Source organism: Furipterus horrens, unplaced genomic scaffold, assembly GCF_987537825.1.
Source record: "Furipterus horrens unplaced genomic scaffold, mFurHor1.1.pri manual_scaffold_10, whole genome shotgun sequence".
In the NCBI taxonomy this organism is placed as follows: Eukaryota; Metazoa; Chordata; class Mammalia; order Chiroptera; family Furipteridae; genus Furipterus; species Furipterus horrens.
This window is the reverse complement of record NW_028327180.1, coordinates 16,886,084-16,908,089: the sequence shown is the minus strand read 5'-3', so window position 1 is coordinate 16,908,089 and position 22,006 is coordinate 16,886,084. Positions and strand designations below refer to the sequence as shown.

The 22,006-nt window shown below is 39.8% G+C and overlaps 1 protein-coding gene across 1 annotated transcript in view; it reads left to right on the top strand.

The window, feature by feature from the left end:
* IQCM (IQ motif containing M) overlaps nt 1-22,006 on the top strand; it is a 234,099-nt gene that overhangs the window by 39,187 nt on the left and 172,906 nt on the right. Inside the window, exon 5 of the mRNA XM_090290157.1 lies at nt 16,469-16,520. Coding sequence (XP_090146283.1) covers nt 16,469-16,520 — 52 coding nt within the window. The remainder of the gene's footprint in view (nt 1-16,468; nt 16,521-22,006) is intronic.

The window sequence follows — 22,006 nt, the reverse complement described above, 5'->3', positions numbered from 1 at the left end:
CCAGGCTACCTTGATGTCACACAAACAATTCTTGTTATATTAACAATGGCTGGAATTTTTCTGGACATACTTCGTAAATGTATGTATCTTACATTGCTTGAAGCTTTGTCTTTTTTCAAATCCTCCCCTGAGAGATATTTATTTCTTTTTGAGAGAAAGTAAGATAGAGAGTGAGAGAGATCAATTGGTTGCCTTTCTACTTGCCTTGGGAATTGATCTCGCAACCTGGGTATGTGCCCTGATAAAATCTGCAAACTTTTTTGGTATATAGGATGATGCTCCAACCAACTTGGCCACCCAGCCAGGACACCATGTCTTTGATTTATTTTTTATTTTTTAAGATTTTATTTATTTATTTTTAGAGAGAGGGGAAGTTTGGGAGAAAGAGAGGGAGAGAAACATCGATGTGAGAGAGAAACATCAATTGACTGCCTCTTGTATGCGCCCTGACCAGGTTCAAACCTGCAACTGAGGCATGTGCCTGGATTGTGAATGGAACTGGTGACCCTTCGCTTTGCAGAACTATGCCCAACCAACTGAGCCACAAAAGTCTGGGTGCACCTTGTCTTTTAAAGCAGTATAGCACAGTGATCAGTAGTGAAGGCACTGGAGTTATTCTAGTTACTCTAATGAGGTTAGAATTTTGGCTCTTCCAGTTTCTAAATGGGAGACCTCATTCAAGTTAACTAATGAATCATTCTGTGATTCATTAGTTAAATAGGGAACGATGACAATCCCAGCCTCAGAGTGTTCCAATACTGCCTGGAAAGTACATAACATATCTCCTGGGGTTGAATGAAATGGAGCTATGATTATCAGCTACAATTCCGTAGATATAAATTGTAAAGCATAATAGTTTTGAAAATCTGGTGTTGGAGATCTAGCTTTGACCCTGTCCTAAACAGCCTATTACCAGAAGCACTGGACACATCTCATTACAACACTGACAGACTATCACAGCTCTGAACTCAGGAGGTACAGTTTATTGTTTCTGTGTAAACACAATCACTGGGGCTTTTCCTGGATTCAGCTATTTTGCCATTGCCATGGGAAGCATTGCGTTCTAGACCTTGAACCTGCCTGGTTACCCTCCTATTTTAATACATTTGGTAGGACACTCAAACGTATATTACTCACGTGCCCCTTTTACCAGTAATTTGAAAGCGTTCTCCCATCTCTCCGGTTCTAAGGGAACAGGTGCATGGCAGAAATGCTGTATCAGACATTTTCATAAGTAAGCTCTGGGACAAAGGGAGATGTGTCACAGGAGCCCACATTGCTCTGCCTAAGAACCGTTTGGCCTGGTACAAATCCCTTCAGTTTTTTGGGCTTTACTTTAATCATTTGTAATCTTCAGGAAAAGAATGAAACTGCCCTTCACAAAAGAGACGAAGAGGTTAGAAAATTTTGTTTTTCCTGTATGGCTTCTTTGCAGATATGAAAACCTCTCTTACATAATCATTGACAGACAGGAGAGAAGAGGATGGGCCCCCAGACTCTGGTCTTGGCAAGATTTTTTTTTACCTATTCTTACTTGCCAAGTTCATAGCCTTGTGACCCTCAGGACATATCTCTTTAAGTGTCCTTTAACTCTGTCGTAGATCAATCTCCACAAGATGCCTAAAACTTCCAGGTCACCTCTTATCACCAAAATGCCACTCGATATAATTCTGTACGTCTTTTTTTCCTGACCTTATCCCTCACACTTTCCATTCCCATGTCCCGTTTACTATTCTCCCTGAACTCGTAACTAGTAACTAGCAAAAGTCCTAAATCCGTAGTCTCTTCTAAGGGTTCCCTTTACCTTTTTGGTCTAACTGAAGTCTGTGCTCTGTTCCCAACTCTGAGGACATTTCTTCCTCTTCTGCTCTCTGAAATGATGGTGGTCTTCTCCTTGTGTCCCACATCTCTGGGACTAGAGGTGGGGTTGGGGGAGGGTTACGTCCTCATTCCCCATGCTGTTTCCAGACCATTCTCCCTCTTTTTTAAAACTTACAGCTTTGAATCTCATGTCATCAAATGATATCCTTCATTACCTCTCGTTCTTAGTTATCTATTCATTTGTATACATTCTCGTATCTTAAAATATTTAGCTTCTGGGTCCTTGTAACTCTCTCTAGAAGTAGTCTTATAATAACTTTGTGATTTTGGTATCCAAATAAATAAGCTCCCTAATTCATTGGGACCTCAATTCCCTGATCTTTTTTTCCTCCAGTGATTTTTGCCTTCCATCATACTATATGTATTCATTGATAGTTGTGGGCCCAGAGAACTTTAAAATATTTTTAAAAATCTTACTTTGAAGAGCACCACCACTTAACCAGATCACCTCTGAGCTCCAACATAAAAACAAAACAAAACAAACAAAAAAAACTCCCATGTGAGTTATGGAGCTCTCAATGTTCACAGGAGACTTGGAGATCAATTTTTGGATTTTTTCTCTAACTATACTCATTCCCTCGGTAATTGTATCCCTCTATGGATTTAAATACCATTCATATTCTGACAACTTCAAATTTATATCTTTCGCTTGGTTATTCCCCTGAACTTCAGCTCATTTTCAACTGTTTAATCAGCATTTCTGCCTTGATTTTTAATAAGCACTTCAAACCTAATGTGTCCAGCTCAGGAACTTTTTACTTATTCTCTTTGCCTGGAAAGCTCTTTCCCTTAGATGTCACAGGCATCACTTTACGATTTCCAGGCTTTGTCCAAATGTCTCCTTATCAGTGAGGACACGACATTTCTGACCAGCCTGTCATAGTAGCAACTATACCCCCCAACCCCATGTACCTCCCCTGCTTTATCAGGATCTCTAATGCTTAATGCCTCTGGACATATTGCCTGTTCTACTTACCTGGTTTGGTCAGCCTCCTCCTGCTAGAATGTAATCTGCATGAATTCCAATAGTTTTGACTAATTTTTTTCACTGTCAGATCCCTTAGATCCAGACTCATTCTTGGCACATAGGAAGTGCTTACAGTATTTTGTTGGATGAATGAACATACTGCTATTTTATTTTCTAAAAGAGTGGTACCAATTTTCATATTTATTTTTCTATTCAATGAGGAAAGTTAAATAATTTGTTAGAATAAGTATTTTTACCCATGGAACTCAAATATACTGTTTTCATTTTGAGTAAAAACTGTAGCTGAAAAAAGTACAGCTGTGTGTGTGCCTGTGCAGGTGTGTGTGTTTCTAAAAATATGGTGAACAACTATACAAGGAAAGACTTCTGGGTTGCAGAACACCTAAAAAGCTTTTTAAATATTAAAGATAACTTTAAAACCTGGCTGAGCTGGCAAGAAATCATAAAAGTAATAAAACCAGAAAATATAAGAAAGCCTGATACTATAGGGGTTTAACGTTCTTTACAGTAGATTGTTTTTAGGGCTCTTATCTATTCCTGGTGGCCTTAACTTTCCTAGTTAAGAAAAAAAAATGCAAAAAATTGGCATCACGTACCTTCTTCTTCCTATCTGTTTACTCATCACATAACTCATATGCATATATTTACTGTGAAGTCTAAGATATTCAGAATTAGATTAATAGATAACCTTGTAACATGATACATAACCATCTTTGCCCATGAATTTCTCCCTTTTATTTTATTTCATTTTTGTATTATATTATAGTGAACACAGATAATTTCTTCTTTTTCTGTCGTGTGGAATAATTTGTGTAATATTGTGCTATTATTTTTCTTAAATGTTGGGAAAGGGTCACAAGTGACACAAAGTAAAGCACAGGAAATATAGTCAACAATATTGTTGTAACTCTGTGTGGTGCCAGTTGAGTACTGGAACTATCAAGGGGAACACTTTGTAAAGCTCATGATTGTCTAACCAGTATGCTATACACCTGAAACTAATACAAAATAGTATGAAATATAAATTGTAACTGAAAAAAAATGTAAAAAATGACTATAAAATTTTTATCTGATCAAGTCTAATATAGTATTTTCATTTAATTAATTGGGCATAGATGCTCATTTTATTTTCTCCCAATAATAGTAAGAGAATTCTCCCACATGTGCCAGTGCAGCAACTGCACAGATTCTTCACCTGTCTGCCCCACCAGGGGTTATTCAGTAAATTAGTCAGCTTGGGTTACCTCTCCCCCCCGGCCCCCTGCCAGGTGGTTAAACAGCAGAAATATTTTCTCACAGTCTGGAGGCTGGAAGTCTGAGCTCAGAGTGTTAGCGTGATTGGGTTCTGATACGAACTCTCTTCCTGGCTTGCAGATGGCCACTTTCCACCTGTTTATTTCACATGGCTTTTCTTCAGAGCTTGCATTGACAGAGAGAGAGAGAGAGAGAGAGAGAGAGAAAGAGAGAGAGAGAGAGAGAGAGATCTGGTTTTAGAAGTGCACTAATGTTATCATGAGGGCCCTGGCCTTATGACCTCATCTAAACCTAATTAGCACCCAGAGTTGGTTCTCCAAATACCATCTCTTGAGGTTTAGGACTTTAATGTAGCATACATTTTGGGGGACACAATTCAGTCCATAACAATCTGTATTAGGGAAGGAAAAGCCATGTTCTTTGTTTCTGCCTCCTGACACCATGTGAAAGCAGCTGAAGGAAGGGAGAGAAAGGGATGGAGTCTCAACTCATTTTGAAAGTAGGAAATATTTTTTTTAAATAATAAAATTATAAATAAATTTAGTATGATGCAAGAATCCACTGTATCACGACAGCTGGAGTAGGACGTAGACAATGCTTGCATTTTGTACATTTATACTGTCACTGCTTGTCCTTTAAATTGTATGGTCACCTTTCTCCCAAAATTCTACCATAATCATCAAGTACCTCTTCATAAATATTTTAATTTATTGATGTAATTTCAATTATTATTTTATTTTTGCAATTATTATTTTGTACAAAGGTGTTTCAAAAGTTGTTTCAAAAAGCTGAAATTAAAGATATTTAAAATATTTTTATTACTTTTTGCCACAATGACCACTCAGAAACATCAACTGAAGGGTTGATATTTACAATAAAGTACTATAATAAAATTTTAAAAATATAATATTTGCATAATTCGTATGACACTTTACTGGTAATAAGTTTATTTTTATATGTTGTCTCCTTGATTCCCATGGGATTTTTAGTTATGGCCAGTCTTTTTCCATCTTTCAGATGAGGACTATCTGAAATTTGGCAACTAGCTCAAGTCTTACAAGTCTCAGGCTTCTGATTCTTAGTTTTTGTTGTATTTTATGGTATTGCTTTATCCATGTTTATATTGTATTATATGTATCTGTAAATATTTAACTCCTTAACTGTAAAATTGAGGTATTTTAAGGCAAAACAATAATTTTTTATAGGGTAGGCTTATATAATGAATATTTTGTGCTACATACAATGTTATGAACTAAAGGGTAGTGTAACTTTGTTTTAGAGAGTTTGGGTCCATCTGATTCCCTACAGTCTAAATTTGGTGTTACTACTGTACATATTTTTTAGAATTACACTTCCAATTAAGTTTATTGATAATATTACTGCATTCTATACAATACTATTACTGTGTTAGCTTTTCTGCTAAATTATAATTTAGTTTATATTGCTCTTTCAGTGTTTAACAATAAAAAAGGAAAGATAGCATTCTTGTATAGTTCCCCACTGCTCACGTTAATAGACATTTCATAAAAGCACAAGTATTTTATTGTCTGAAAACATATCCTACCTCATCTTTAGGAAAATGTGAAAAATATATTTAATGTTCCAAATTCTAAACAATGAAAACATTCCATGCTGAGAGAAATGAATATTATATTAAAAGTGTTCTGCAAACCTCTAAGAGATACTTGTAAGATGTAAAAAGCTGTTTTCATTCCATTACAAGAATACCTGTCTTGAATCTAGGCATTTTTCTGTGCATTATATATTTTGTTGGGAAAAGGAAAACCAGTAGGGTTTAGCTAATTTTAGTTAAGCTAATTTCTGAAATTACAAGAGAGATTGAATATATAGTCAATAAATACTAATGGTGGCAAGAAGATGCATTCCATAGTGGATTATAGATACTTCTTATTCAACATAATCATGAAATACTTGTGTATATTTTAGAATTACAGGAAGGTAATTCATTTATATGTCCTGAAGCAATATTGAGAGGAAACCAGTGATATACAATAGAAATAAATGCAAGGCACACTATAAGTTAAAATTTTCTAGTAGCCACATTATATCGTCGTCGTCGTCGGCAGCCGTCCGTCTTGAGAGACGATGGCGTAGCTTCTTGAGAGTCTATCTGCACCGCCGAGAATGGCTGTGCAGTCCGACTCGGGAGTGACAATCCCTGCCGCACTCGTCACAGGTGAAGGCAGATGGCCGTTGTTGCTGCTGTTGACGCTGCTTCCGCCTCGATCTTTTCTGGGCCGCCTCCTCGTTGCGCGCAGCCTCCGCGCGTGACGTACCTTGCCTGACCGCGAGCCTCCAGGCTAGGCGGTCGTCTGCTTGAACTTCCCATGTGTTGAGATTGATGGAGCATTGTGTCATGTCCTTTTTGCAGATGTCTTTGAACCGCAGTTTTGGGCGCCCTGTCATCCTCTTGCCTTCTGCTAGCTTGCCGTAGAGGAGGTCTTTGGGGATACGGCCTGCATCCATTCTTTTGACATGGCCGAGCCACCTGAGGCGTCTCTCACTAAGAACTGCATGCAAACTGCTCATATTGGCTCGCTTCAGCACCTCGGTGTTGGGAACCTTATCCTGCCAGGTGACATGCAGGACGCGTCGCAGGCACCTCATGTGGAAGCTGTTGAGTTTCCTTTCGTGCCTTGCGTAGGTGGTCCACGTCTCGCTGCCATAGAGGAGAGTGCTGAGTACGCAGGCTTGGTAGATGCGCAGTCTGGTTTTCTCAGTGAGGCTGGAATTGTTCCACGCTCACCGGTTCAGTCTGGCCATAACCGTGGCTGCCCTGGCGATTCTCCGGTTGACCTCCAAGTCGACTGACAGAGAGCTCAAGATGGTGGACCCGAGGTAAGTGAAGTCGTTGACAACCTCCAGGGTGTATCCGTCGATGGTGATGCATGGGGGAGTCCCCGTGCCTTGAGCCATAACATTCGTCTTCGTCAGGCTGATGACTAGTCCGAACTCCTTGCATGCGTGGGAAAGGCAAGTGACTAGCTGCTGGAGTCCCTCTTCAGAGTGTGATGTCAAAGCTGCGTCGTCGGCGAAGAGCATCTCACGGATGAGCACCTCTTTGACTTTGGTCTTGGCTCGTAGACGGGCCAGGTTGTAGAGCTTGCCATCGGATCTGGTGTGAATGAAGACACCCTCGCTGCAGTCCTTAAAGGCGTATTGGAGGAGCATGGAGAAGAAGATTCCGAACAGCGTAGGCGCGAGGACGCAGCCCTGCTTTACTCCGCTGCTGACTGGGAAGGCCTCAGAGGTTGCGCCGTTGTAGGACACCGTGCTGTGCATGTTGTCGTGAAAGGACATGACCACAGCAAGCAGATGTGGTGGACAGCCAATCTTCCGTAGCAAGCTGAAGAGTCCGCTTCGACTGACCAGATCAAACGCCTTCGTGAGGTCGATAAAGGCGAGGTAGAGTGGTTTATGCTGCTCGTGACACTTCTCCTGCAGCTGGCATAGGGAGAAGATCATGTCCACTGTTGATCGGCCAGCTCTGAAGCCACACTGGGACTCTGGGTAGACGCGGGAAGCAAGGGTCTGCAGGCGGGCAAGAGCGACCCGGGCGAATACTTTGCCGACGACGCTGAGGAGAGAGATGCCCCGGTAGTTGTTGCAGTCGCTGCGGTCTCCTTTGTTCTTGTACATGGTGATAATGTTGGCGTCTCTCATATCCTGGGGGATGTAACCCTCCTTCCAGCAGAGACAGAGTAGATGGTGGAGCGGCTGTAGCAGGACTGGTTTCCCGCTCTTTAGGATTTCTGGAGGGATTCCGTCGCTTCCTGGTGCTTTCCCGCAAGCGAGGCGGTCGATGGCTTTGCCGAGCTCTGCCGCAGTAGGTGGGGTGTCTAGCTCCTCCATGACTGGTAGGTCTGGGATGGCGTTAAGAGCAGTGTCTGTTACGGTGTTCTTCGTTGCGTACAGCTCGAGGTAGTGCTCAGTCCACCGCCGCATTTGCTGTTCCTGGTCAGTGATGACCTCACCTGTCTTGGACTTAAGGGGGGCGATCTTGGAGGGGATTGGGCCTGTTGCCTTCTTGATACCCTCATACATTCCTCGTGCGTTGCCTATATCGGCGGCTTCCTGAATGCTTCTGCACAGGTTTAGTCAATAGGTATTGGCACAGTGGCGGGCGGTCTTCTGGACTTTGTTCCTGGCAGCCCGTAGAGCTTGAAGTGTACTGGGAGTGGGCATGACCTTGTAAGCCAGTAGGGCCTTCCTCTTAGCCTCGATCACGGGTTCCATTTCTTCCCAGTGAGCCTCGTACCAGTCAGCGTTCTTCCGCTCTTTCTTCCCGTAAGCAATAATGGCGGAGTTGTATATGGCGTCGCGGAGACGTGGCCAATTGGATTCGATAATGTCGTCTGCCGCCATTCCCTCGCCGAGTGCATCTTCCATCTTGTTGATGAATTGCTGGGTCTTAACTGGGTTGCTGGCACAACTGGTGTTGATGCGTGGGCGACCCTTCATCTTGGAGTGGTGCAACCTCTTCGGCATTATGCGCACCTTGCTTACCACGAGGGCATGGTTCGTGTCGCAGTCTGCACTGTGGTAGCTGCGGGTGAGGAGGGTGCTGCCAATATCCGTTCTTCTGGTGATGACGAGGTCAAGCTGGTGCCAGTGGCGGGAGCGGGGATGCGTCCATGTCACCTGGTGGATCTCTTTGCACTTGAAGAATGTGTTTGTCACGCACAGGCCGTGGTGACACGAAAGCTCAAGCAGTCGCTGACCATTCTCATTGATCTTTCCTCTCCCAAAGTTTCCAAGGCAGGTGGGCCAGGCCATGTGGTCGGCTCCTACTCTTGCGTTGAAGTCTCCAAGGAGATAAAGAGCGTTACTTCTGGGGATCTTGGATAACGCTTCGTCCAGTGCATGGTAGAACTGTTCTTTCTCTTCGGTGGTGGCGCAGAGGGTTGGGGCGTACGCGCTAAGAATGCTGACTGGGCCGAAAGTTGTTGACAATCGGAGGGTAAGTAATCTCTCTGTGCCTCCTGTGGGTGGCTCTATGGAGTTAACAAGCGTGTTCTTCACAGCGAACCCAACACCGTGCTGTCTTGGTTGGTCCGGAGACTTCCCTTGCCAGTAGAAGGTGTAGTTGGTTTCTCTGATAGTTCCGTTGTCGGCCAACCGGGTCTCCTGTAGAGCCGCAATGTCGATGTTTAGTCGTGCCAGTTCCCTATCGATGACAGCGGTTTTCCTGGCACCATTGATCCACGGAAGGTCTGCAGTAAGTCCGGGGCACATGGTCCTGATGTTCCAGCTAGCGAGGCGAAGAGCCGGAGGCTTCTTTCTTGTTGTTTGCTTGGAATTAACTGGTGCGGGTGTTTTGTGGCCCACTTTTCGAGAGGCGCCTCTCTGATCCCCACGCACCCAATGGGGCAGGCGAGCCATGGTGAGACGGTAGCTGTCCAGTGAGGTGCGATGACCTCTCCCACCGTCAGAGGAGACCCCTGGCGCTCGTTTCCTTCACCAATCGGATGAGCTTATAACCAGTATCTGTCTCCTCCCGTGTTGAGTCGACATCTTGCGATGACGCTGGAGTGTCCTCTCCAGTGAAACTGAAGCTACAGAGCCTGGGCAGGGTGATATGGAGGGTCTGCTGTTGCCCATGCAGCAGACCCCCCCTCTCTTCGCAGCTGAAGGGTCCAAGGGAAAGACAAAGTCAATACAGCTTGGCTTCAGGTGCGCTGCAGGAGTTGCCGGTGTTGACTACAATGTCAAACCGCCTTAGGGACTCCGTCTCCGGATTTTCTGTCGGGGTTTACTCCCTTAGCCTTTCCCCTGAAGAGGTATGCCGCAAGGCAGCGGAGGTTTTTTTGGAGTCAGAGTTTTCCTTCTCTGATTTTAGAGATGTCCTTCCTCTTTCCTCCTTTACAGGAGTAGAGTAGCACACTGATGGAAAATCGCTGGTCTAGAGTCTAGAGAGGCTGTAGGTCTAGAACAGGACTGGCTGTGGAACACAGGTCCCAGGAGTAGAGTAGTCAGTAAATAAACCTGAGAGCTCTTGGAATCCAGTCCATTTGGGTTTGATGGAGGCTTTATTACAAAGGCAGGATTGATTAAATCATTGGCCATTGATGACTGATTCAACCTCCAGGCCCTCTCCCCTTCTGGGAGACACCATGTGTAGCAATTATGCAATTAGGGAAAATCGCAAAAGATCAAGCCAGGCACTTTACGCCGTGACATTTATCCTGTACTTTTGCAAAGACTTAGTTCCAGGATGAGGCTGGGAGAGGGTAGGGGCTGGGAGGGTGGCGAAGGATGGGGAACTAAGAACAGAAGCGGGGTGGAAGACAGGCAGGGAGGGAAGAGGCAGAAGGGAGGGGTGGATGGGAAGGAGGGGGGAGGGGTGGAAAGGGCGAGAAACCGGGGCAGGAGGCTCGAGGGAGGGGGCACAGGGAATGGGGCACGCGGGGGAGCAGGGAGGGAAGGAACTAGGGCGCGAGCGGTGTAAGCGGAGATCTGCGAAGTGGAGGGGATATAGGGGGGGGTGCCTGCAAGAGAGGACGCCTGAGGGTAGGGTGGGGGCACCAACGTGGCTGGGGAGAATACCTGAAGGAGAGGCGTCCGCACAGGTCGTGGGCTCTCGCCCGAGCTAGATTTGAGGTGAAGTCTTAGAATCTGTTCTTTTTAAAGTGCTGCGGGTGACTCCAATGGATACGCTGAGGTGGGATCCAGTAAGTTACATCCACTTCCATAGGTGCTCAAAGCAGTAATACTAACTTTTAAAAATAATCTCCTGAGCCGCGATCAGCAGCAGCGACGGCAGCAGTCTCCCCGGATCCCCCCGCCGCTCTTGCCACATTATATAGGTAAAGTGAAGCAGATGATATAAATTTTAATCATATTTTTAAACTATATACACCATTTATCAATTCAATACATAATTAATACAAAAAATTATTAGTAACACTTTAGATCCTTTTTTTTCTTATAAATCTTTGAAAATCTTGTGTATAATATAACTTATAGTATTTCATCTTATTTCATACTTGCCCCATTTCAAGTGGTCCTTGGTCACTAATTTCTGTGATAATGCTTGACCCATAGAAAGTAGACAATAAATGTTTAAAGAAAAGAGGGAAAAAAAGGGTATCAAAGAGAGGTCATAGAAGTTTCTAGTCAGAACTGTACATCCATTTATTAGCTGGATGGCCCTGGTTAAAGTATTTATTCTTTTTAGCCTCCATGTTCCTCTGTAGGAATGCAATATTTATATCTGTCTTTCAGAATTACTGTGAAAGAATTAAATTAGGGTAACATAGTGCGTATGTGGTATTTTTTTAACCCATCTCCTTTCTGAAATCTGAATGAAATCATATATTAGATGACTTAATCTATCTGTATCTACTTTTATTAGATTTAAAAATGTAGCAAACACAGTACTTTATTTTTTAGTTGTGAGTGAGTGGAAAGGAAGAAACTATTATCAGAGAATAGGAAGTTATTGGGGTCAAGAATTTAGCAAGGCAAATTATGTCAAATTGCTTAGCATGCTATGGAATTAATTGTCTGTGATCTTAATCATAAGTACCTAATTTATAAAACAGCCTTTAAACACACAGGTCTACATTCAGATATAAGAACATTTTGGTAAATAAGTTTCAACCTGATAGTTTAAAAAGTGAATGCACAATCAATTCAGATCCTCTCAGTTCCCTTCTGCTAAGACATGACCCATGGCTCAGAGACTTGCAGAGGAAATAGAAACATGATTTGATTGTTTTTTTCTTTTTCATACTCACACATACACCTATACAATAATATATATGTGCATGAGTGTGCAGAAAACATCTTGGTCAATTGCATGCGTTAGAATTGTCTTTCCAGCTCCGTGGCTTGTCTTTATATACTCTTTTGTGGTGTCCTTCAACAAGAAGAAATTGAATTTATCCATGTTTCCTTTAAGATTATTTCTTTTTGTTTCTTGTTTGTAAAACATAAACTTCCCTTCTATTTGAAGGTCATTGAACTAATATCCACAATTGTCTTCTAAATTATTATAGTTTATAATAGACATATCCCCAGTGAGGACATAGAGACGGCCAATAGACATATGAAAAGATTCTCAGTGTCAGTGATCATAAGACAAATGGCAATTCAAACCACAGTGAGATATCACCTCACACCTGTCAAAACGGCTATCATCAATAAATCAATAAATAACGATGTTGATGAGGATGTGGAGAAAAGGGAAACTTCATACACTGTTGATGGGAATGCAGGTTGGTGCAGCCACTTTGGAAGACAATGTGGAGGTGCCTCAAAAAATTAAAAATGAAATTGCCATATGACCCAGCAGTTTTCTTCTGGCTATACATCTGAAGAGATCCAAAACACGAATTGAAAAGAATATATACATCACTTTGTTCATTTAAGTGTTAGCTATAATAGCCATACTATGGAAGCAACCCAAGCCCATCAATAGATGAGTGGATAAAAAAAGTGGTGGTACATATATACATTTATACAATGGAATATTACTCAACTATAAAAAGAAGGAAATCTTACCATTTGTGACAGCATGGCTGGACCTAGAGAATATTAAGCTAAATGAAATAAGTCAGATGGAGAAAGACAAATACTATGTATGTGGAATGTAAAGAACAAAACAAAGCAACAAATAAAAGAGAAACGGACTCACAGACACAGAGGACAAACTGATGGTTGCCAGAAGGGATAGGGTTTGGGGAACTGGGTGAAAAAAATGAAGGGATTGAGAAGTACAAATTGGCTGTCACAAAATAGTCATGGGGCTATAAAGTACAGCAGAGGGAATAATATTGTAATAACTATGTATGGTGCCAGGTGGGTACTGGAAATATCAGGGGGATCACTTTGTAAAGTATAGGACTGCCTAACCACTATGCTGTACACCTGAAACTAGCACAAAATAATATTAAAAATAAACTGTAATTGAAAAATTAAATTAAAAATTATTATAGGTTTTATGTTTATTTTTAGGTTTTTAAGCTATTTGGAGTTGATTTTTATGCAAGGTGGGAGAGAAGGGTCCAGTTTCATTCCATCCATATTCTGCCGTCCTTTCCTGTCACAGAGAAGTGCAGTGTTCCTAGAAATTTTTACTGAAAAGTCCCTCCTTTACCCAGCAGTCCTCAGGGCCACCTCTGTCACATACTAAATGTCACATCTGCATAGGTCTGTTTCTGTGCTCCTGTTCCTTTCCATGGATCTGTTCGTCTAGCCTTGGAAGAATACCACATTTTCCTAATTATTGTACATTTATAATAAGATAAATCTTTTGTCTAGTTTTCTAGTTGTTTGTGACAGCGGGCCAAATCCCTTAATAGTTAATCCTTCATAAGTAGGAAATATAGTTTCTTTATATATATCTATGACTCCTTCCCATAAACAATCATGGAACTTGCATGCATCTGTTTATTCTTTCCTCTCCCTCCTTCATCCACCACCAAATTTTATTAAATATGTTTTGCTCTTAGTGTATACCTTTATACTGTAAATATATCTATTTTCAGTAATGTGATTTACTGATTATAAATACTATCTTCCCCCTTGACAAATAAAAGATGTTGATATCAGCTACTTACATCATTTATAAACTTCTTTTCCCTCTCAAAATTTTGGTTAGGTATGTTATTTATTGCTTGTGTCATCTAGGCTAGGATAAAAATCGTATGTCATACTCATTTTTCTTGAGTATTTTGCAGACACTTTCCCACTACCTCGTAACTTGTGGCTTTGCTTCTTATATTATTCTTTTGCCTGGCTATTCAAAGGTTTCTTAGTTTTCAACCCTAATAATAATTCTGAGATGCATTTTGGTGAGTATCTCATACTGTGACAAATTCTTTACTGACATAAAGTATGCCCTTCAATTTGAGGATTCTAATCCTATTTTATTTCAGTAATTGCATCTTAAACTATGTCTTTAATATGTTTTGTTCTATTATTTTGTTTCTTTTCTTATTTTGTCTATTTCCTGTGTCTGTCATTTTTCTTGTAATCCCTTTAGACTCTTTTTTTATTGTGTTTCGTGTTGTCTACATCTGCCAATCCTGTTTGCAATAGCTCAGAGTCTGTCTCCATGTCTGTAAATGATTTTATTTCTTATCCATCAGCTTAACTGGTCATTTCTATTGTTTCACTATCTTTCTTAAGCTTTTATGTCACTTTCTTAGGGGGTTCTTTTAAAATAGAAACAATGACATTTTTCCACCAAAAACCTTAGTTAATGTATTTAGTCAGAATAATTATATTGTTTGTGGCAATAATTTTCATCTTTTGGCAATGTTTTTCTCATGTTATTCATCTGTTGTATGTTTTTATTGCCTTTTCCATTTTATTTGTGTTTGAAGAATTTTTGTATGCCTTTTATGCTAGTTCTTCTACAAACTTTTTAATTACTCACTTTGAATATGGTGAGTTCTTCCCGGACCAGCCTCTTGTAGGAGGTTTGTGTGTGGGAGTGGCCGGAGCAGTGTTCCAGGTTAATGAGAAACACCTTTCATGACACAGGTCTGTGTGTGTGCATGAATTCTTCTAGCCTTTACTTCTCCGCAGCCATTTCACGTCCACTCTGAAGGACAGCTACAGCCCTGTCTCTCCTTGCCCCAGCATCACGGAGGCTGAGTCCTGAAAATATGCCACATCTGTTTGATTTTTTCATTCAACTTTTCCTTCCCAACTTCTTGAGACCTTGTGGAAATGTGGTATAATGTGCTTCTCTGATAGAATAAGCACCTTACATCCATATTTTTCCAAAGGGACTTGCTCCCCAGCCTGTGGCTACTTATTTTAGGGAACTAGTCTCTGCATTGTCTGAGATCTGCAACTGTGAGCATCTTTAACTTTCTCTTCTTCCACTCCCATTTAACTTTCATTTATATATGGAAGCTCTTTCTTACATAATGTGCTTCAGAGTTATGGTTGTCTTTTCCTTTCATCTAAGAGACTTAGGGAAATATTTTCAGGACCTTGGAGTAAGAAGGGACTTCTTAAACAAGGCACAATATCACCAAATGGAATTTTAAAAAAATGATTAACTTATCTATATCAAAATTAAGAACTTCTGTTCATCAAATGCACCATGTAGAGTAAAAAGAAAAGTCGCAGAGTAGGAGAAATAATGCCAATACATCTATCCAACAATTCTTAAACCATGTGTATAACCAATTTTTTTCAAACTAATGAGAAAAATGAGAAACAACCTGATATAAAACTAGACTGGAAAAAGACATTTAAAATGAGGAAATCCAAATCTCTTATGAACTTATAAAAAGATGCTCAACCTCATTAGTAATTAGATATATGCAAAGGAAATTGAGGAGATTCCAGACTATACCCACTAGATAGTTATAGATGTAAAAGGATGACTGTACAAAGTATAGTGAGGATGAGGAAGGTGGGGGCTCTCATACTCTGCTGTTTGTCAAGTAAAGCTTAATTGGAGTGATTTCACTCCTTGGCTTATATGCTAGGGCAGTGATTCTCATCCTTTGCCCTGGCTGGTTTAGCTCAGTGGATTGAGCGTCGGCCTGCGAGCTAAGTGTCGCTGGTTCGATCTTCCAGTCAGGGTACATCAGAGAAGGAAAACTCTGACTCCAAAAAACCTCCGCTGCCTTGCGGCATACCTCTTCTGGGGAAAGGCTAAGGGAGTAAACCCCGACAGAAAATCCGGAGCCGGAGTCCCTAAGGCGGTTTGACGTTGTAGTCAACACCGGCAACTCCTGCGGCGCACCTGAAGCCAAGCTGTATCGACTCCGTCTTTCCCTTGGACCCTTCAGCTGCGAAGAGAGGGGGGGTCTGCTGCATGGGCAACAGCAGACCCTCCATATCACCCTGCCCAGGCTCTGTAGCTTCAGCTCCACTGGAGAGGACACTCCAGCGTCATCGCAAGATGTCAATTCAACACGGGAGGAGACAGATGCCATGTCACTCCCGAGTCGGACTGCACAGCCATTCTCGGCGGTGCAGATAGACACTTAAGAAGCTACACCATCGTCTCTCGAGACGGACGGCTGCTGACGACGATTCTCATCCTATACTGCACGTTATTCACATGGACTTTAATGTGCAAATGAATTTTGTGAAAATGGAGATTCTGATTCAGTAGGTCTGGGTTGGGACCTGAGCACCCCCATTCCTATCAAGCTCCCAGATGATGAGGATTCTGCTCACCCATGGACAACACTTTCACTAGCGCAACCTAGAGAATCCCTGGGCCATGTACCTGGAGGCACATCCAAGGGTGATCTTAGCAGCATAGTCTATAACAACTTCAACCTGGAGAAAATTCAGATGTTATCAGCCATACAGTGATGAATAAATTGTGATAAATGCATCCCGCAGAAGAGAATATACCAAGAAAAAGAATCAGCTCCATCTACATGCAGCAACATTGGTGAGTTTTATTAAAATAATGTTGAGCATTAAAAGCAAAATAAAGAAATATTCTGGTAGATCAAGTTTAAAAAAAGGTAAAACTAAAATTTATAGTTTAATACCATTAGTAGACTTACTTTTAAAAGACAAAGAAATGTTTATTTAAAAAGTTGGGAAAGTAGTTGGCTCTCGGGGGCGGCAAAGTACTTTGATTGCGAAGGAAGGATTCCAGGATAGTGACACGTACATTGTTTCTGGTACCGAGTGGTCCACTCTTTGTCAAATCTGCACATATAACAGTTATTGTGCTCTTCTTTTTGTATGTTACATGTCAGGTTAGTAGATTTTTAAAAGAACAAATTCATTAGGAAAAGCTGTGCTGTGTATATACGCTGCTCAGGGTTTGGGAGTAGGAAATCTTAAGGTGACCAACTGGCCCACCTCACCCTGGACTGAGGAGGTTTTCAGGATTTATGACTCTTAGTGCTAAAACAAAGGCCATCTTGGGCAAATTGAAATAATTGGCCACACACAACTAAAATCCTTTATCATCAGAGAGACCATGAAATGGAAAGGCCAAGCCCTGAACATCTCATCAGTTATTGTAAAATTGTTAGGCAATATCACACAAGGAAGGCAGACTCTTTAAACTCAGGGAGTAAAGTAAGAATACAAAGGCTAACCCACTGCAGAGCTTTACTTGGCATTTCTAGTTATAGCAGCTACTCAGTCTTGTCTTGCCCGATGAAACTCTCTGGATGTCATGGGAACAGCTGAATTTTAACTGGGTTCTCCCACTTACACCCTCCTGTCTGGCTATACAGTGCTCTGTATCGTTTTACGGATCTCCAGTGAGTATTTGAGTGCCCTGAGAATGTGGAACTCAAGCCCTAAGTCCTCATTTTTATCATGACTGTCCTCTTCTGAGTAACAGGAGCCCTTCCACCCTGTGCTAGACACCCATCACCCTTCAGTGGCCAGTGCACGTGCCTATCACCTGTGAGGCTCTCCAGGGACTTCCCTGGTAGAGTTGCTGCATCTCAGAGTGAAGACTCCACGACATGTATTTTTAAAAAACTTAACCACAAAGCGGAACTAAACTGTGTTTGTTTACTTTTCCCTATTAGACTATGCATTTCTCAAACCCTAGGGCTGTGTTTTGTTCATCTTGTATTCTTAACACTAAGCATGGGCCTGGCATGTATGTAGTAAGCATTCAGCATCTAGCTGCACCTAGAAAATATAAAATAATGACCTGCTGACCTTGTAAATTATGAAAACAAAACTGTGTATTGAACTGAAATACGAGGTAGAATAATTCCTTTGGCACAAAGAAATCATACTATGTTATTATCTCTACAGTACAGGATGGGGCAAAAGTAGGTTTACAATTGTGAGTACAGGAAACAGAGTTTATTCTTATATTTTTATTTATTAATTATTGTATTATTCTCCATACAAAGAACAGATAACCTACTTTTGCTTCACCCTGGATTGTTTGCTTCATTGAGTGTGCCTGTGGTAAATAACGCTAAAAATTTTAAAAAATTTAAAATCTTCAAGAAAAAAGTAGAATAAAAAGTAAGCACTGATCTGTAGGTTACTCTTATTGAGTATAAATGTCTTAGAACATAAGCCCCTCAAAGGCAGGAACTATGTTGTGTGTGAATTATGCTAGGTAATCACCACACTTACTATTCCGAATTTAAAACCTTAGGTGCCTTCTCTCTCTAATACATATGACAAAGTGTGAGATACATTTTTGGGCCAGTAGACATGTTTGTCTGCCCTATATATACTTCTGAATCTATCCTAAATCAAGGAGAACTAATCGTTACTATGTCCTAACTCATAGGGAAACCAAAGTCAGTCGTTCTTCAAATTTAATATCCTGGAACAGTATTCTAGTGTTCTAAAATATTCTTTAAACCAAGGGGAATCTGTGTTGTATCTGGATGATTGAGCTTTGAAGGAGCTCCAAATTTTCCTGTGCAGTGCATGAGAAAGGTTTATAGTTTAGATGGATGAAGGCAATAACTGTTAAGATCACAGAATTTCAGTTCTTTGCTAAAGGGGAAAAAGAATTCTTTTGTCATCCCTGACTGCTTTGCAAAACTACAATATTTCAATGCTTTTAAGTTGGAATTAATTTTTAGCAACTACTCAAAGAATCTATGCAATTATACATCAATGGGCATGAAAATGGTTTTCCTATTTTATGAACCTTCATTTTTTATCAGTTTGTGCTAAGCTGTGTCCACTGGGAAATATAGTGTGTATAAGGGATGTTTCTTTCAAGCATTTCATACATATGAATCTTTTAAACATGGGGTAGTGAAACTATGCTGGCCAAATTACTACAATTCTATGGCTTAAAAAATAAATAAGAGCTGAGGTGGTTTGACTTGAAGATTCACTGGGGCTTAAGCAGTTCTTCAAAATGTCATTTATTAAATGTCATACTAATTATTTGTACCCTCAGCCCTATAAAACAAATCTCTGTGAGAGCATTTTATGAAGGTGATTTTTCTCCATACTCACTGTTTGGACTGTTTCTTCTTGAATATTCACACTGAAAATTTATCTTTGTCCATAAAAAGCCAACATTTTAATGTGACTTTTGAACTAATTTTTAGAATACAAAAAAGCAAGATCTTATTTATTCTTTAATTTGCCTTCTTTAAAGGCAGTTTTCCAACCAGATTTGTAGTCCCTTTTTTACACCTAAGGTAATTTCTCTGGCATAAGTTTAAAAAATTGGAGTTAATAATTCATGACCATAGAAAATTACACATATGTCAAAGAATATTTTGCAAGTTCATCTGACTTAAGGAATAGAAGACTAAGCATAAAAATAAAGATAATTAAATATTGTGAAGTTTTTTGCTGGGTCTCTAATTTTTGGTTTAAATCCCTCTGTTGGGCAAAATTTTGTTAGGAAATATATTGGAGAGATATTTAAAAATAATTCTTGTGTTTTCATTATCTTAATTGCCCCCATCATTTTCATTGAATTGTATATGAATAAAAGTGTTTTTCCACATATAATTTGTAAAGCATTAATTTTTAAAATGGTATTTATAATTTTTTTAACTTTTAGTGTTTCTGAAATATTCCATAATTAAAAACAGGTAGGATTTTGTGTGTGATTTTCATATCACAGGTCTTTGAAAATCAATTTACATTAGAATTAGTAAATTGATATGGAGAAAAGTCTAAATAAAATCACAGTAATTTTTTTTTATTCTTTTTAATTATAGTCATTTTTCATTGTTTTGTTATACTTTTAAACATCAATAAAAATTTTTTTTGAAGGACACATGAATGATACTATCTGGTTATTAAAAATCTTTATATATTCTTGGCTCCATTAAAATTGCCTTTGTATCACAAAATTGGGCTCAAGTTTTTTTTTTAAATTTTTTTTAAGAACATGGACTTAAAGGATAATTTATTTAGGAAACGTGAAGGTCTTAATTAAGGCAAAAGCCTTAAATGAAGATGGTATAGGGGTGGAAAATGTGGTTAGAATTTAAGGAATCAAAGAGGAAAATAGTTAAAGGAGAAAACAGTAATTTTAAGCAAGATAAGGAGAAGTAATAAAAAAAGGTTAAACCATAGTTTTGTCTGATTTATAATGGGGGGGTCATCTTTTATCTATATCTCTGGTATATATGAGAATCAGATGAGACTTTATAGCAGTTATTATATTGGCATTACTTTGAAACTATATTAATTGAGGGATCTAGATCAGCAATCTTAACATTAAGTCTTCAATCCTTGAGCATAGTATATCACTTAATTTGTCTTTACTTTCTCAGCAATATTTTATATTTTGTATATTATATATTTATGTGAACTTTTTACATGCTGTTTATTCAGTTTATATTTAATACTTCAGTTTTTGAAGCAATTGTAAATAATAATGATTTTTAATTCTTTTTACTCATAATTCATGGTACTATACCCAGTAAAATAAATTGATTAAAATAAATTGATTTTTAAAATTGCATTATACACTGCGACGCTGATAAATTTACTTAACTAGTTCCACTAGCTTTCTTTCTGATTCATTAGAAATTTCTACATACATAGTCATGTCATTCTGGTAAGGGCAGCTTTTCTTTTTTCTTGCCAAATTGTATGTCTTCTTTTATACCTTTGTCCTGTTTTATTGCACTGGTCAGAAACCCTAGCACAATGCTGATTATACACACCCTGTCCTGTTTCATGTCTTAGGCTTAGGCATTCAATGTCTCACCATCATGCATGATATTAGCTATAGTTTTGTGTAGGTGCCCTTTCTAAGAATTGGTAAGTTTTTATTTTTCCTAGTTTGCTGTAAATTTTTAAAAATAATAATGTGCGTTGAATTTTGCAAATTTTTTATACATGTACTTAGTTATTTGATTTTTCTTTCAGTGTGTTACTATAGCGAATCATACTGATTAATTTTCATATGTAAAATCAACTTTTATTCTTGGGCTGCACCTAACTTATCATGATATATTATGCTTTTCCTATATTGATGGATTTAATATACTAATATTTTGTTAAGGATTTTTGCATCTATGTTCATGAAGAACATGGGTATGTAATTTTCCTTTTGTGTACTACCCTTGTCTGGCTTTGCTATCAGGTTATATTGGCCTTATAATCTGAGCTGAGTTTCTTGCCCGTCCCCAGGGAACAGCCAGCCAGCCACCACTTTACACTCATGTCGTGTCTGGTTTGGGGATAGCCTTCTCTAGCTTCTTGTGCTCCACCTCCAAACCTAGGCGATACCCAGGCCCCTGCACCACAGAGGAGGACTCCCAGCTTTCCTGCCCCAGCCCAATCTTTCTCATCTGCATTCAGTGGAAGCCTTTAGAAGAGTAGGAGTGTGAATGTGGATGCTTGGGTGTCTGTGCTTCTGAGGATTCTCTGCTATTTAGTGAGTCCGCCTTTGGCCTTTAAAGATTTCTGAACATTTCAGCTTTTTCCTCATGCGTACTTCTGTGGAGGTCATCTCTGGTTCCCATGGTTTGCCCAAGATGAATTGTATTCTGTCTCCCCTTGGAAGAGCTTGTCAACCTTGTGTTCCCATTCACTAGGTTGCCTCGTAACCTTAGCTCTCTGATGGACTCAAAAAAGTATTGTTTTGTAGACTGGCTTGTTCTCATTGTTAGAGTGGGAACGATTCTATATTTAAAGCAAACACTACATATCTTTTAAGATTTTGAAATGATATTTCTTAATATTTCACTGAAAAGCCCACAAAATAGGTTTGACTTTCTCTCATTTTTTGGCTCTGAGCTCAGCTTCTCAGAATCTGTTTCCTGTCTTACTAGAATTAGTACTGAATGAAAATGATATTCTAATTTTTCCTAAGTTAAAAAGAACATATACTGTAGATAGTTTTCCAGTTGAAAGAATGAAGGATCATGAGTTAAAAAACAGGGTTGGAATCTCAGCTGACTGATATATCCTGAGCTTCAGTTTTATGAAATAAGAGAGATAACCCCT